This window comes from Elgaria multicarinata, chromosome 2 (assembly GCF_023053635.1).
Source record: "Elgaria multicarinata webbii isolate HBS135686 ecotype San Diego chromosome 2, rElgMul1.1.pri, whole genome shotgun sequence".
NCBI classification, from domain to species: Eukaryota; Metazoa; Chordata; class Lepidosauria; order Squamata; family Anguidae; genus Elgaria; species Elgaria multicarinata.
Window position 1 is genome coordinate 109020819 of NC_086172.1, and position 13927 is coordinate 109034745.

Consider the following 13927-nt stretch of genomic DNA (forward strand, 5'->3'; position numbering starts at 1 on the left):
CTAGTTTTTCTCTTTTAAAAATGGCTAGAAAAAAGTCATCAAAATGCAGCACTTGTAATCAAATATTTACATTTCTATGTTACAATGAAAAAAATGTACATCTTAGAGAACTTTTCTCATAAATGGTTCCACTGGAAACAACTAGATCAAAACAGCAACCTTCCATTTAATATCCACAATATTTTTTTATATTTTTTTAAATTTTGTTTTCCTTAAAAGAGAATCGCCACATTTAGACAAGGTTCAAGACACAGAATATCAAAATTGTAAGCATCGACAATGCAATATTGTAAGGGGTTTCTTTTTTCTTTTCTTTTTTTGCAAAATATACCAAAAAAGGGGGTCTTGCCAACCCCTCCCCGTCTCTGCACCAGCACCCTAAAAACAAAAAAGGATCCAATATATGACTTGTATTGTTCCCCACAGTTGTAAAGGAACATTTCGTTTGCTTCCAATTTATAACTAAACATGAATGTTGCATAGAGTCTTGTACTAAAAACAACAACAGGAAATCATGCCAAGTTTGTAAGGGAGGAAAGGCAAAACTGGAAACAATCTAGATAAAATGTTTTGTCATTCTATAATGGGAAAGGATATTGATTTGTCTATAATGAAAATACGAGCTAGGTAAGAAATGTGCATAACAGGCAACCCTGTTTCCCGAAGTCTCAGAAAAGACACTATAGTTGTATGATCATTGAAAAGAACAAAATGACTCCAATATTTCAGTGATCTAAATGAGAGCAATAAAGGATAGAATTCCTTTCCTGTTTATGGCAATGTGATATGCAGAAAAACAGAATATCCAACCATGATTTTTTATATATGATTGTATTAAAAGGTGATGGGGTAAATTAGACTCTGATGTAGAGTCAGCTCAGATCCCAAATTATAGGATAATTCACATATCACTTTTCCCAGCCATAAATAATTCCAATGTTTCTTAATATCTATGAAATGCTCCCAACCCAGAGTCTCCTGTATGGACAAACAGGGCTTTGTCACAAGAATTCTTCCCATCCCAGTCAGCTCCAAACCTGTTTATATAGAGCTGTCCCTTCACTTGAAATTATCAGTGGAGCCTTTGCCCCCAAATATGAGCATCAGAGACACACACCTTCAAGGAAGAACTATGAGGCAATCTGATGTGCACACCTGCAAGGGACTCACTGGAGTAAAAGAACGAGTGACACTTTCTGACGAACACATATTGCACGTTACTAAGACATGTTCGCAGGGAATCAAGTTGACAAGGGTTACGCAGTCACACATTGGATCTTTGCAGCAACCACTTGCAGTACAAACTGGAAAATATGAATGAATGAGCTCTACATATTTGTTTCAAGCAGAAACAATAAAATCATATTGTATAGTTTAACCCTTGGGGGGCACAATTGTAGTAAAGTTGTTTATCCAGATTTATACACGATGCATTGATTCCTCAGGCCAGCCGCCACATTGGTTAGGGTGAACAGAATCCTTGAGTGTTTCAGTGTACAACGAGCCTAAGATGTACACATAAAGCAGCCAATTCCACCCCAGCCCCCTATGGAAAAAGCCCTCATCTAGAATGCTAACATGTAGTTTACTTCAAGCAGGACCCTTCTGTTCTAGCAGATGAGAAGCAGGGAGATGAAACCTTGCTAGGATGTACTTTTCCAAAGCACTGTTGAAGGACAGAGTCTTGACATGTCATCTTGATATGACAACCTTACTTTTAGCAAGAGGGGAAAATGTTGCACACTGAAAGCATGGCAGCTGGAAAACTGATCACAGGGTGAACCACTTCATGCTACACAGTTCCATCTAGATCCTGCCGGGCAAGGACAATGACCTGCTCCATCCCCTGCCAAACCAGAATGGAGGAGGGGACCACTGGCTTCCTAACCCTACCCTTAGGGGAAGTAGATTTAGAGACAGAGGCTCCCTCATATTTATAGGGGAACACTTTTGACAGTATGAAGAGCATCTCTTTCTAGCAGCTAGACAAGCTCTAGATTCCAGGGTAGTGCGTGCTTAGTCTGGGCACAAGTTCAGGCAACCTGCAAGACTCTTAGAGCTATGGAAGAGGATCTCTGCACCACAACATCCATGGGGTTCAAAATGCAAACTATTAAAAATGAGTAGTTTAAAAATTAGTCCCCACAGAGGTCAACACAGATGGCCTCTTCCATTGTAGGATATTTTTCTATTAGTTCCATAGATTATGAAGTAATTATATTCCCATGAAGGGTAGAATTATGTTACGAAATAATTCATTCAGATAGAGCAAATGGAACAATTCTCCTGGGACTGTACACTTGCAAATATATGTGGGGCTCATGTCTGAATGCTCCCTCTGGCTAAGAAAACCCTGCAAGTGGAAAACTAGCACATCAGCGAGAAGGCTAGGAGAGAACCCTTTCCATATAAGCTTTACACAAGGAGGGTTTTTTTTGCCCTGAGAGACATTTCAAGACTGTGCCCCATGGTCAGTACTAGGAAGCCAAAGTGGTGCTGAAAAGACTGGCTTTGTCCAGCTTATTAGCTTGATCATTTTATGATTCTGGATCACAGTGGCCCATTTTTAGTAACTGGATTAGAATTCAGAAGACTAGCCAAGAAAACTTCTTCTATTTTGTTAAGAAGAAACACTCAAGAGTCCTTTTTTGATTCAACACCCAACTTGAGAAATACAAAATTCTTTTGCAAATTGTGAGTAATTCCAAAAGGTCATTAATATTAGGGGGGAAATGTAATGGGAGCAAGTTCACAAAAAGCTCAAAAGACAATAGGCTAAATTCACTCATGTCATTGAAAGCAGAAAATTATGAGGTATAATAAAAAGTACCCACTCAGTAAACTGAGTCATGGTAGCATGACCATGTGTCTCTTGCGTCATATTAAATCTATGAAGATTAACACTCTCTCTTTTTTTTAAAAAAAAATGTGGCAAATATTCTACCTGCATATTTTAACAGAACAAAATAAGACTCTGCCACTTTCTTTCAGTTTAGCAGTGATGCCATTCAGCATCATAGCAAAGGTTTGTTTTTGCCTCCACAGGATAAAAAACAACAACTGTCCAATGAATAGTTAGCTGCAGGTTGATATGAACATTCTGAAAATCTCTTTCCTTCTCTATCATTTCCCTCCTTTAGTTATTATCACATTTAGAAACAAAAGAAATCTCATTTATATTACAAACAATATTCACAGCAACTCGCATCATTGTACTCCAAGAGATGACTTCTATAGCCCTGTTTTGTTTAAATTTAAAATAATAATAATAGTAATAATAATAATAATAATAAAAAACCCATCATAGCACGAATGGAATTCGAACACAATTAGTAGAAAGTAGGTAAGGCATCACTTTTAAAAAATCAGCACCCAAAGATAGCTGAAAAGGCTAGTATGTCTCTCTCTCTCTCTCTCTCTCTATGTGTGTGTGTGTGTGTGTGTGTGTGTGTGTGTGTGTGTGTGAGAGAGAGAGAGAGAGAGAGAGAGAGAGAGAGAGAGAGAGAGAGAGAGAGAGAGAGAGAGAGAACATTGAGAACTGTGGCTCTAGCTGAGGTAAAGTCAGTGGAGGCTGGTGGCTCTGATGTCAGTGGAGCGGTGAATCCACTCCTGGTTTCAGTCAGAGCCAACCAGAACTCTAAGGAGCTATCCAAGGTGCAAAGTTATCCAAGCACCCTGTACAGCTCTTTTAGAGTTCTGGCTGGTTCTGACTGAAACCAGGAGTGGATTCACCGCTCCACTGACATCAAAGCCACCAGCCTCCATTGGGAACAGCTTGAGACAGCTGACTGGTTGCTGTTGTATACTTTAAACAAACAAAACACAAACTGGAGTGCAATTTCTTGTGAGGTGTCCTTGTTCCCCAGCAGAAGCACCAAGTTAAAAAAAACACCCGAACTTTTGTTTTGTGCGTTTGGAGATGAGGAAGAAAAGGAGACCCAGAGAACCATGTTTGCTGTCTGCTCATTGGTTTAAAAACATAATCCTTTAAAAACTAAATCTTCAGAGAGACTGTTCTCCTTTACTGAAGGCTTGGCTAAGTAAACATTCCTTTTAAAAAGAACAGTTGACAGGCCTTAACTGATTTCACACAGTTTAAGCCTGACTGTGTTATGAGCACAGATTTTAAAAGCCATGACAATTTTATTTATTAAAAAAGCTATCTACAAAATGTCTATTTAAGAAGAAAAGTCTGAGATTGTTGGGAGAAATTCACTTTAGTAAGTATATTTAGTCTCACTTAAATTTTACATGGGATACTGGATTTCCGCTGGCTCAGGATAAAATTTTATGCTTCTCTTTTTCTTCATGCTGACTTATGCCAGGTGACTTTATCCCAAGGGGATGATAAACACCTGTCCCAATGGGTGGCATTCAGAGTGAGGGAAGCAAAGGTAAAGACAGAATTAAATAAACACTGAGACCTCCATTCACGCATTCCCTCCTCCATGTCTGCTGGGGTCACCCTTCCTATTGCCATGTCCCCGTGCCCCTGCCCCTGGTATCTGAAGAGGGGTGCCTACAAGCCCCTTTCTGGTGTCAGGAAGGCAAGGCCAGTAGGCGCACCAATGCTGAATGTGGGGCCAGCAGTTGTTACCCTATTTACCCCATGCATGTAACCAACATGTGCAGATAACGTCTGCTGAGAACTGATTCTACTTCTGACTTCAAGAGGCACTGGCCAGAGCCCAAAGAACGATGGAATGAGTTCCATCAGCCCAAAGGGGCCTTAGATAGCCCCCCACCCCACCCCACCCCATAAAACAGCAGCCTCCTATGACTCATGGCAAACTGCTTTTGAGAAGGAGAGAATTTCAGAAAGGGGGTCGGCTCTGAGACAGGAGGATCAGTTGTTCAAGAAAAAAAAAAGATTTAAAAATATTTCTGAGCCAGCGCAAGGACTAAGTGCTGACAACAGCCTCTTCAAAATTGTGATAAGTATTGATTAAATTATAGTGTTCCAAAAACCTGCACTAATGTTTCAAAGGGTGAAATCCACATTTCACGTGCATGCGCTGGCATCCAAAGAAGGGATACGCATTCACTCCGCTTTCACTTTTTCCTCATACAGGTCCTACTGCTGAAGAGACAAATCGCTATCTAGTTTTGAGAGACGCTTGTCTCTTCAGCAGTGGGAACTGCTGAAGCAAAAAGCGAAAGTAAAACTCTGGCTGTGTGTTTGGTTTCCTCTTACATGTGCATATCCATTCTTTGGATCCTGGCTAAAATGGTCACATAATCCATTGCTTCAGTGGAGTCAAGCAGATGATGGGCTCAGTAGATTAAGCCAAATATCTGTGTCTATATAAACAGAATGAAATATAAAAATATAAAAAGCCAGGGTCTCAAACTGGAGAACAGCCTTCTTCTCCTTTGCATGTATGTATGAAGGTATGTTTGGATGTTTCTGATTTTCCTGTTTGTCTTCTCTCTTTGCCTTTTATGGAACATTATTACCAAGGCAAGCAATTATTCTATATAGCACCAGAACTATCTGTAGCTGAGGTTAGATTTAAAGGTAACTTGTAAAAATTCAGCCATTACCAAATGAAGCAGTCAGCAATGGTGAGAAGCAGCATAGACAAGACCCATGCCCTTGACTCCCTTCTGGACAGTACACGGCAGAAAGATCTTTCGTTTCAAAGCTTTGAAGGCGAGTGTTTTTCCTCCCCCACCCTCCAGCCCACTCTCCCCAGAAATTACTATGACTACTATCATTTTATAAAGAAAAAAAAATGTATTCAGTGTCTTAGGCATGTGAGCTCACAGCAACGTCAAAAGAATAAAAAACCAAAGTAGTGCAGTTGTTATTAAGGGGGGGAAAAAAACCACAATACAAAAACATCAATTGGGTTGCCTGCACCCATATTTGACACTGAATGGAGAGAGGGCACAAAAGAAGTTTGTATTGTTCTTGCAGCTGTAATACTGAGACACCCAATTGGACCAAAGGCCAGTTATCCTCACAGATGGGTGATTCATTTTTCTAAGCGAGGCAGGAGATGGGCCATGGGAAACAAGCAACCATTTCAGCTTTGTCGTGCATCATAATGTTGATTCCAGGGATGAGTCAAGGATGTCATCATGGTGGCTATTGCTGTTGGAGTCACTGTCGTAACTTTGTGGGCTGGAATAGTTAGCTGCCTCTTGCAATCTCATCAGCATGTTCATCTGAGGAAATGCAGAAAGGACAAGAAGCGTCACTTGAATTCCAGCACTCTTTGCACATGTGGTAGCTAATACAGATAGGAGTTCACACACTGCATTAATTATATATCTGCAGTTAGCATTCGAGATCCTGAGAAGTAAAATGAAGCAGATTCAGAAATTCGTTCTTTCCTAGGGTATGTTGATGTTTGCATAGCCACATGGTAGGAATAAAACTGAATTTAGGCTGTGTGGAGGAAAGCATACAATGGATACCTCAGCCAATACTAGTTGGACAAGCTTCGAAAATCCAGCTGTCCTAGAGATAGACAATGTCAAACTTTTCTCTGGATGATTCAAAGTATCCATCTCCACCTCATCATGTGGTGACTTCGGCAATTGTCATGCAATGTAATTGATGTGGAAATATGTGATCATGCTTTTAAACGTTACCAAGCCTTTAAGCAAGATTTTCTTCAGCTTGTATGAAGGCTGGTGGCAAGAGAGTATAAGACATTTTGAGATCTTACACATAGCCGGTTCTGATGTGAGTCGTGCAAAAGTTAGAGCATGTGGAGAAAAGGCCCCATCGAAGACATGGCACTAAATGAATAGCGGGACAATCCAAAAATATCCCAAACAAACAAATAAACCAACTCGTGAAATTATCAGGCCCTATGGTCTGGATGGGTAATATCGTGGAAGGGTTAGATAAGTTATTAACACCTCTAGCTACGAAATGGTGTGACCACACTATTCTACTCACTCCACACACAAACAGGGATGCTTGCCACAATACATCCTTAAGGCTGACACAAAACATAAACAATGGAATCGCACAGACATAATGTAAGCTCCAAGTGAAGTACACCCATCACAGCAAGTACACCCACATGTAGCATAATTCTACCATGAACCACAAAACACAAATGGGCTATGCTGGGTCATCTATGTGTACATTTCACAAACTCCCTCCAAAGAGCAACTTTCAGACTTCACAGAATATAACTGTCTATCATCTAACATAAGATGCAAATAATATGATCCCACTGAAAGTTCTCACCAGAGGATCTCCTTCAGCATCACTGGGTGGAACTTGCTTGCTGGTTGAACCTTCCCGTGGCATAGAGTAGCCGTCAAATCCAACGTCTTCTGGCCGCAATTGCAGCAAAGGAGGCCATTCATGGTGTTGTGGGCTGGCTGCCCATGGGTAAGTGTCCATTACCCATTTGGCAGGGTCCTCCCATGGCGCTCTTCTCCCATACAACTGCAAGCAAGAACAAGAAATCGTCCTTAATAAAAGGAATGAATCTTTAATTTATTTATTATATTTTTAAGCATCTGAAATGTTGTAGAGCAATCCTCAGACCTGCGGGTCTGTGTCTGGTCAATGACGGGATGGGAGACTGCCTGGGAATCCAATGCACCCACCTTCAATTCCATGATGGAAGAAAGGTGGGATGTAAATGTGCTAAATAAATAATCATGCTGACCTCTCAAGTAAGAAATCTTCCAATGTGGGAAAATGTCTAAAACTGGGGTGGGCAACTTGTCTTCCCCCAGATGTTTTATCCCACAACTTCCATGATACTTCACCATTAGCTATGCTAGCTAGGCCTGATGGGACTTGTAGGAAGAAAAATATGGGGGGCCAAAGGCTGCCTATCCCTTGACTAGACCAAGGATGGCCAAAGCTGTGAGTGCTTCCCCACTTCTTCATTCTCCCTCTTTAATTACAAAGCTCTATCTATCTTGCCATCCATCTAGCTATGGAATACATACGATCCTTGCAAGTGAAGTGGAACACTGATTCTAAAACATCTGGATCTCAATGTTCCATGATTGAACACCTAAATTTCTTCTGGTCCTGGGATTCCTCAGAAGTTTACAAGGGGTTCCTCAATGAAAAGCCTATCAATGGTGGACAAACTTCCTGAAAGACAGCTTCCCACTCCCCAAGATAATATGTAGCCTTGACATCTGTATGTGTTCTAGACTTCAATCTAGAATGAAGTCTCAGTACATGTGGGGTGTCACTGTCCAGTTCATGTTAACTAAATGTGTGCATTATGATTCATGCTGGAGCCATCTACAATTCACTGTGATTCCATGGAAGACATACATGGATTCCTAGGCAGACAAGTGATGTTGGAAAAATCCTCCACCCTTGTCTAAAACATTGCAAACCACTGCATTAAAACAATGACCTAAAATTATACAATGAGTACAAATTGTGAGGCTGATAAACAGTTAATAAAAACAAACCAAGCTAAACTAATCTAAATACATTCATCTGTATCATATCATTGCATGGCAACTTTCTCCAGGGCACTCAGTGGTGTTGGTGAGGTTTTCATTCAGGTACTACTCAGGCCCAGACTGCTTTTGGTTTAGAACTACAACATGTGTGTAGAGACAATTTTCTGTTCCAAATAATAATATTCGGGCGTATTCAGGAAGTATAACTGTTAGGTTGCCAACTGAACAGGAAAAACTCAGCCTGGCCAGAGTTTTACTTTTAAGAACAGCAATGGCTTTCAGAAATTGTTGTTATTGTTACAAATTATATACTGCTTTCCAGTAAATGATCAAAGAGGTTAACAAAAATAATGAAACAGTAACATATAAAAATAAATGTTCAATACAGTTATTGCCAATTCTCTATAACTATACTGGTTGCGTCAACCCTCAGGGAAATCCTGCATGAAGAGGTGGGTCTTGAGCAGGCATCTAAAGTTCAGAACGGGAGACGCCTGCCTAATGTCAAGAGGGAGTTTGTTTCAGAGGGTTTGTGCTACAACACTAAGTTACAAGTATTCCTGAGGTGAATTTAGGGAGCAGATGACACCATCAGAAGTGCTCTATCTGAGAGCCACAAGGAATGAGCAGGGATACAAGGAGTGAGGCAATCCCTGAGGGAAACTGGCCCACAAGTCAGCTCTGCGCCCTCCAAGAGTAATGGGTTGACCTACTGAAGAAAAAGAGAAAGCCAGAACAAAAGAGTCCTGCAGGTATTTCGTAATGTAGCAAGTAAAATGTCACTTTTAAAAATAGCTTGCTAGCTGAAGTAGACTGCTTCAGAAAAGGACCTTCTTTTGGGAATCACTGGGTTAAACATAGAGAGGGCCAACAGTGTCCTTTAAGAATGGGCCTGTTCAGACAACACTTCAGGCTCTGTGGTTAGTGAAACTGTGGTTCTCTGGGGTTAGCACTAACCCTATTTTGTGCTGTCGCAAGAACTACACTTTAAGTTAGAGCAGCTAACCCTGCTGCAGATGGTCCGACTGTGGTTAGCAAATGAGCACGGTTTAGGAAAACACATCGCATGAGACACCTTAAACCCTGCTGCTCAATCAAAAGCCTTAACCAGCAGGGTTTAAGGTGACGTCTGAACAAGCCTATTGTCATGCCAGAGAAAAATGTTAACAGCAATGGAAGGAAGAAGCTTCTATGACCACCTTTCCTTTTAGACTAAACATGGCAAAGCCTAAGAGGCCAAACTCCTTGCTTAGAAGTTTAGTTCCAAAGCCATCAAAGAACTACATTTCAGTGCTTGGCATGGCTCTTCTGCTTTGGTGCCACTGCTTCCAAGGATCAGGTGACTCGGTACATTTTAGTCATCTACTTCAAACACACGTAGCCTCGCCGCTCTGAAGTGCTTTGATTTGACTGCAACTCAGAAAGATATCACAAACAACCGTGTTCTGTGAAGCCATGCACTTCTTTTCGTGAATACACAGCTCTTTGAACTAGCCAGTCATTTCAGCAAGGTGAAAGCCAAAGCATATAAACTGGTTTCAGCTGAAAACAAATATTCCCGTTTCATGCCTGTAATAGAGAGTGTTAGGTGGCGGCCCTTTTGGGGATTGTATTTCATTTGCTAGACAGTTTTGCTCTGATGGCACTTACTCCCCTATGTACCGTACGGTGGAACATTAAGCATGAACACCCCACAGGGAGTAAGGACATATTATGAGAACATCCAAGCATCATTAATCCCCTGGGCATAAATATTTCAGTGCAAACCAAAATCCACAACCGCAATCTCCCCTTCATAGTCATTATAGGATAGAGACAAATGCCTGCAACAGTGACAGAGACTGCCAATGTCATTTATTCAGAAAACCAAAAAGCAATTTTGCCTGAGTTGTGCCTTCCATACAGATGAATCCCAATGTCCTTCAGAACACCACATTCAGAACAAACTCTCAAACTAAGGAAGGAAGGAAGGAAGGAAGGAAGGAAGGAAGGAAGGAAGGAAGGAAGAAAGAAAGAGGGTTTACGGAGGCTTTCAGATGAGGTTTTTATAGCACGATTGCCCTGTCTCAGGCTAGATCTACACTACTGTTTTTTAGCGGCATTGACCAGCACTTATAACTACTGGAGCACCTTACACATTCCATTTACCGCTTTCATAGTGTTATACCCTGCTTTTTATTCCACATTCGTAATGATTTGACACAAGGTGTAGAACTGGCCTCATTCACAGAATTTAAGGGGGGAATCCAGATAACATTCTCTTCCATTTGTAATTCTTTTCTTTTATTCCTTTCATTTTGGGCCCCCGCACAGGCTGGGAAATTTATGGGTAGGGAAACGGCTGGGTGGGAAGGTTTAAACCTCTCCTATGTTCAGTGCCAACTCCAGGTTTTGTGGGCCCCTGGGCAAGAGACCCTCAATGCCCCCCCCCTCCTTCTGACCTTCTCTCCTCTATTGCTGTTGCTCCTCATTCTCTTTCGCACCACTGATAGCACTTGCTTGCTTGACAAGCAGTGAGCAAGTAGACAGCAGCATCTACTGCTCCCTCTTCCTTCACCATTTCTCCCCCACCATCCAAGCTTTACCTTGTGACTCTCTGTGCAGAGCACAGAACTGATCACCACAAGGTGGCAGCAGACAAAACAAAAGGCCAACATGGATATGTATAAGTACGGAATTGGCTAGAACCAGGGGTGGATCATGTTGGTGGGCCTTTTCAGCAGCTGTGGCTGTCATCAAAGACCGAGGCAAGGGCAGATGATTATATCATTTCCCCAAAAATTCACACTGGAGCAAGTGGGAGCTCTTACAAACTTGGCTCACTTGTTCACGGCTCAGAATGAGATTTTTCATGAGAAAACCAACACTGTGTTCATCCAGTGATGCTTTTGCCCCTGGGGTCATAGGGTGTGGACAGAGAGCAGGGTGGTTGCTGGCACTCTTCATTTCAACACATGACTTCATTTAAAAATGATTTTCTAAAGATGTGGGAAACTGTATTGCCAGGATGGGAATGGGTGCCAAGGGAAACATTTATCCAGAGATATAATGCTGTACCATTATTGAGGAATGACCTTGCAGCGCATGGAGTTCTCATGCTTGGATTTACATGGACCAGAGTTGCAGTACTGCTGGAGATGCAAGCAGATATAAGCGAGACATTGAGGAATTCTCTACAGCGGTCCAAAAATGGAGGTCTTGGCGGCGGCAAGGAGAATCCCTGGCAGGGGAAGTGGGACTTCTTAAGGCCTGTCTAGGTCATGCCAGCCAGGGCAGAAGGAAGGCTTGGGGATTTTACCCTCCACTCTTTTTTCTGTTCTCAGTTGTCCTTTGTAACATATTGTCTCTTCCATTGGTTTGAAAGGGAGGGGAAATAAATGTGCCAGCCCCTCTGCTAATGCAGTTTTTCTTCCTTGTTAAGGGTATGTTGGGGGAATGGGAGCGTTTTGGATCCATGAAATCCAAGGGCTTCACAATTGCCCCCTGTTGCCATCGCAGCAATGATGGCAGAGGAGTGATAGCCAGCGAGCTTTCTGCGGGAGCACTGAGGAGGCCTCCAGCGGTGAACCTCCTTCTCTGCCTGAAGACCTACATCTCTACTAGTGAAGAAGGAGATCCACAGCATCTAAACGCCTTGAAGCTGCCCTTTCCAGGAGCTTAAACCCAAAAGCACATTTATTCTTTTTTTTAAAAAAAAAAAAAAAGGAAAAAAGATGAAAAATGTTATGAAAAACATTGCATTCGTCTTATCATTGCATTTGCTTCTGAATTGTTCTTCTGAATGATACAGGAGAAGCCTATATTACTCATAAATGTGTATTCTTAAAATGGAAATGATAGATAGACAGAGTAGTGGCACAATGCTGCTCAAGACAAAACAAAAGGTTTAGGCAGGTCTGCTCAACTTGCAACTCACCAAGTTAAAGCCTAAAAATTGGCCTAAAATTATCTTAAATAAATAAAGACAGAAGTGGGGGAAGACAGGGAGAAGAAGGGGAGTAAATGCCCATTGTCTGAAAACAAATAGCAAACAAACAAATAAACAAAAATCCAGGTTCCAACACAACTGGAGGGTTCCAGGCTGGGAAGATGGTCACAGAAGAACCCCATATATGCTTCTGAGAAATGCCAGGACTTGTCAAGCACCTCGTAGGCCACAATGAAATGGCTGGTGGGCTATTTAGCTTGATGGGTCACATGTTATGCAGGCCTGGATTTAGGTGGTTGTACAGCATCTGGGCTTTCCCCCTTTGCTCTTTGAATAGGGAGTAGGGATCTGGTACAATGCTCATGCAGGTTCCTCACCTGTAGCCCTTCTCTGACAGCTTCAAGAAGATAGGGAACGATGGAGTAGTTCCACAAGTCAGTAAACCAAACCCTGGAACCATCCACATCTATAGGGCAAGAGAGGAAGAGTCGTGGACCTATGAGAATGAGAAGAAGGAAATTACATGCTAAATATCATTGGTGGGCATGGTTTGAAGCATTTATTTTAACTACAACATCAATCATAGAATAACAACAAAGAGAGAGAGAGAGATGAGAAAAAGAAAAAAGACAAGGGAAAGAGGAGGAAAAACTTGAAAGGAACCTATGCTCCCTATGAAGTTGTGGGAAATGTGTCAGGAGTTCCAAGAGAACATTCTCACCAATTGTAACGTCGGAAGAACTGTGAGCTTCCAAGAACTTGTTGAGATGTTGCCAGACTTTGGGAATCCAATCAATGATCTTAATCAGTTCTGCATTTCTCATCCGGCCACCAATTTCTGTTTCAATCAGTTTTCTTCTCAAGAAACGGCCCAGGAAGCCCTTGACTGGCTCGGTATGGTTGGCACAAAGGACCCATCTGAAGTTGTGGTGGAGCTGAAGGTTCGGTGTAGAGGATGTTGCTTGGTTCATTGTTCCAATAATATAAGGGCTACATGAAACAGATCAGTCATTATTACATCTAGGAAAACCGCTTAGGTCTTTTCCTCAAGAAAACATTTCATCCACTTTTTTTGCTCCCCCACCCCCAACCTCTAGTATTGGCTGAATTTCAATGATGTTATGGAATATTCCAAATATTTCATTTGCCCAGCAAACTGAATATTGGTGAGCAGTTCAAAATCTGTGAGGGAAAATGAGATGAGTTTGGCTGGGGAACATCCACAGGTGGAGTGGGGAATGAGGTCAAAACGGGCTTTGTGGAGGGGGAGGGAAGGAGGCTAGGGATAGGTTGTATCCCCACTTCCCCTGCCCTCCAACAGAATTTCCCCCTTTCCCCTCCTTTTGCAAGCTCGCAGAGGCAGCCAGTGTGGTTCTGTCCTCTCCAGTTATGAGGGGGAGGGGACAGGGAGCTTGAACTTCTGGTTCTGAGGTTGGAGGCAGCACTCTGAACAAATCAAAAATCTGAACTATACTGCCCCTCACCCCCAAGATGCTGACTATGAGCCATAGGATTGCTATCCCATTAATTAAATCAATGAGATTTAAAAGTTATGTCTAACTTTTCACGTTGATTTCAATGGGACCTACAGTC

At 41.9% G+C, this 13927-nt stretch overlaps 1 protein-coding gene across 2 annotated transcripts in view; it reads right to left on the reverse strand.

Moving 5' to 3' along the window:
- Positions 1 to 3732: 3732 nt before the first annotated feature.
- Positions 3733 to 13927, reverse strand: part of NAV2 (neuron navigator 2) — a 323173-nt gene continuing 312978 nt past the window's right edge. For both annotated transcript variants that reach the window (XM_063117361.1, XM_063117362.1), the window contains 4 exons: positions 13056 to 13324; positions 12712 to 12830; positions 7211 to 7414; positions 3733 to 6171 (listed from right to left, as the gene is read on the reverse strand). In XM_063117361.1, the coding sequence (XP_062973431.1) occupies positions 6046 to 6171; positions 7211 to 7414; positions 12712 to 12830; positions 13056 to 13324 (718 nt within the window). In that variant the 3' untranslated portion in view covers positions 3733 to 6045. The remainder of the gene's footprint in view (positions 6172 to 7210; positions 7415 to 12711; positions 12831 to 13055; positions 13325 to 13927) is intronic.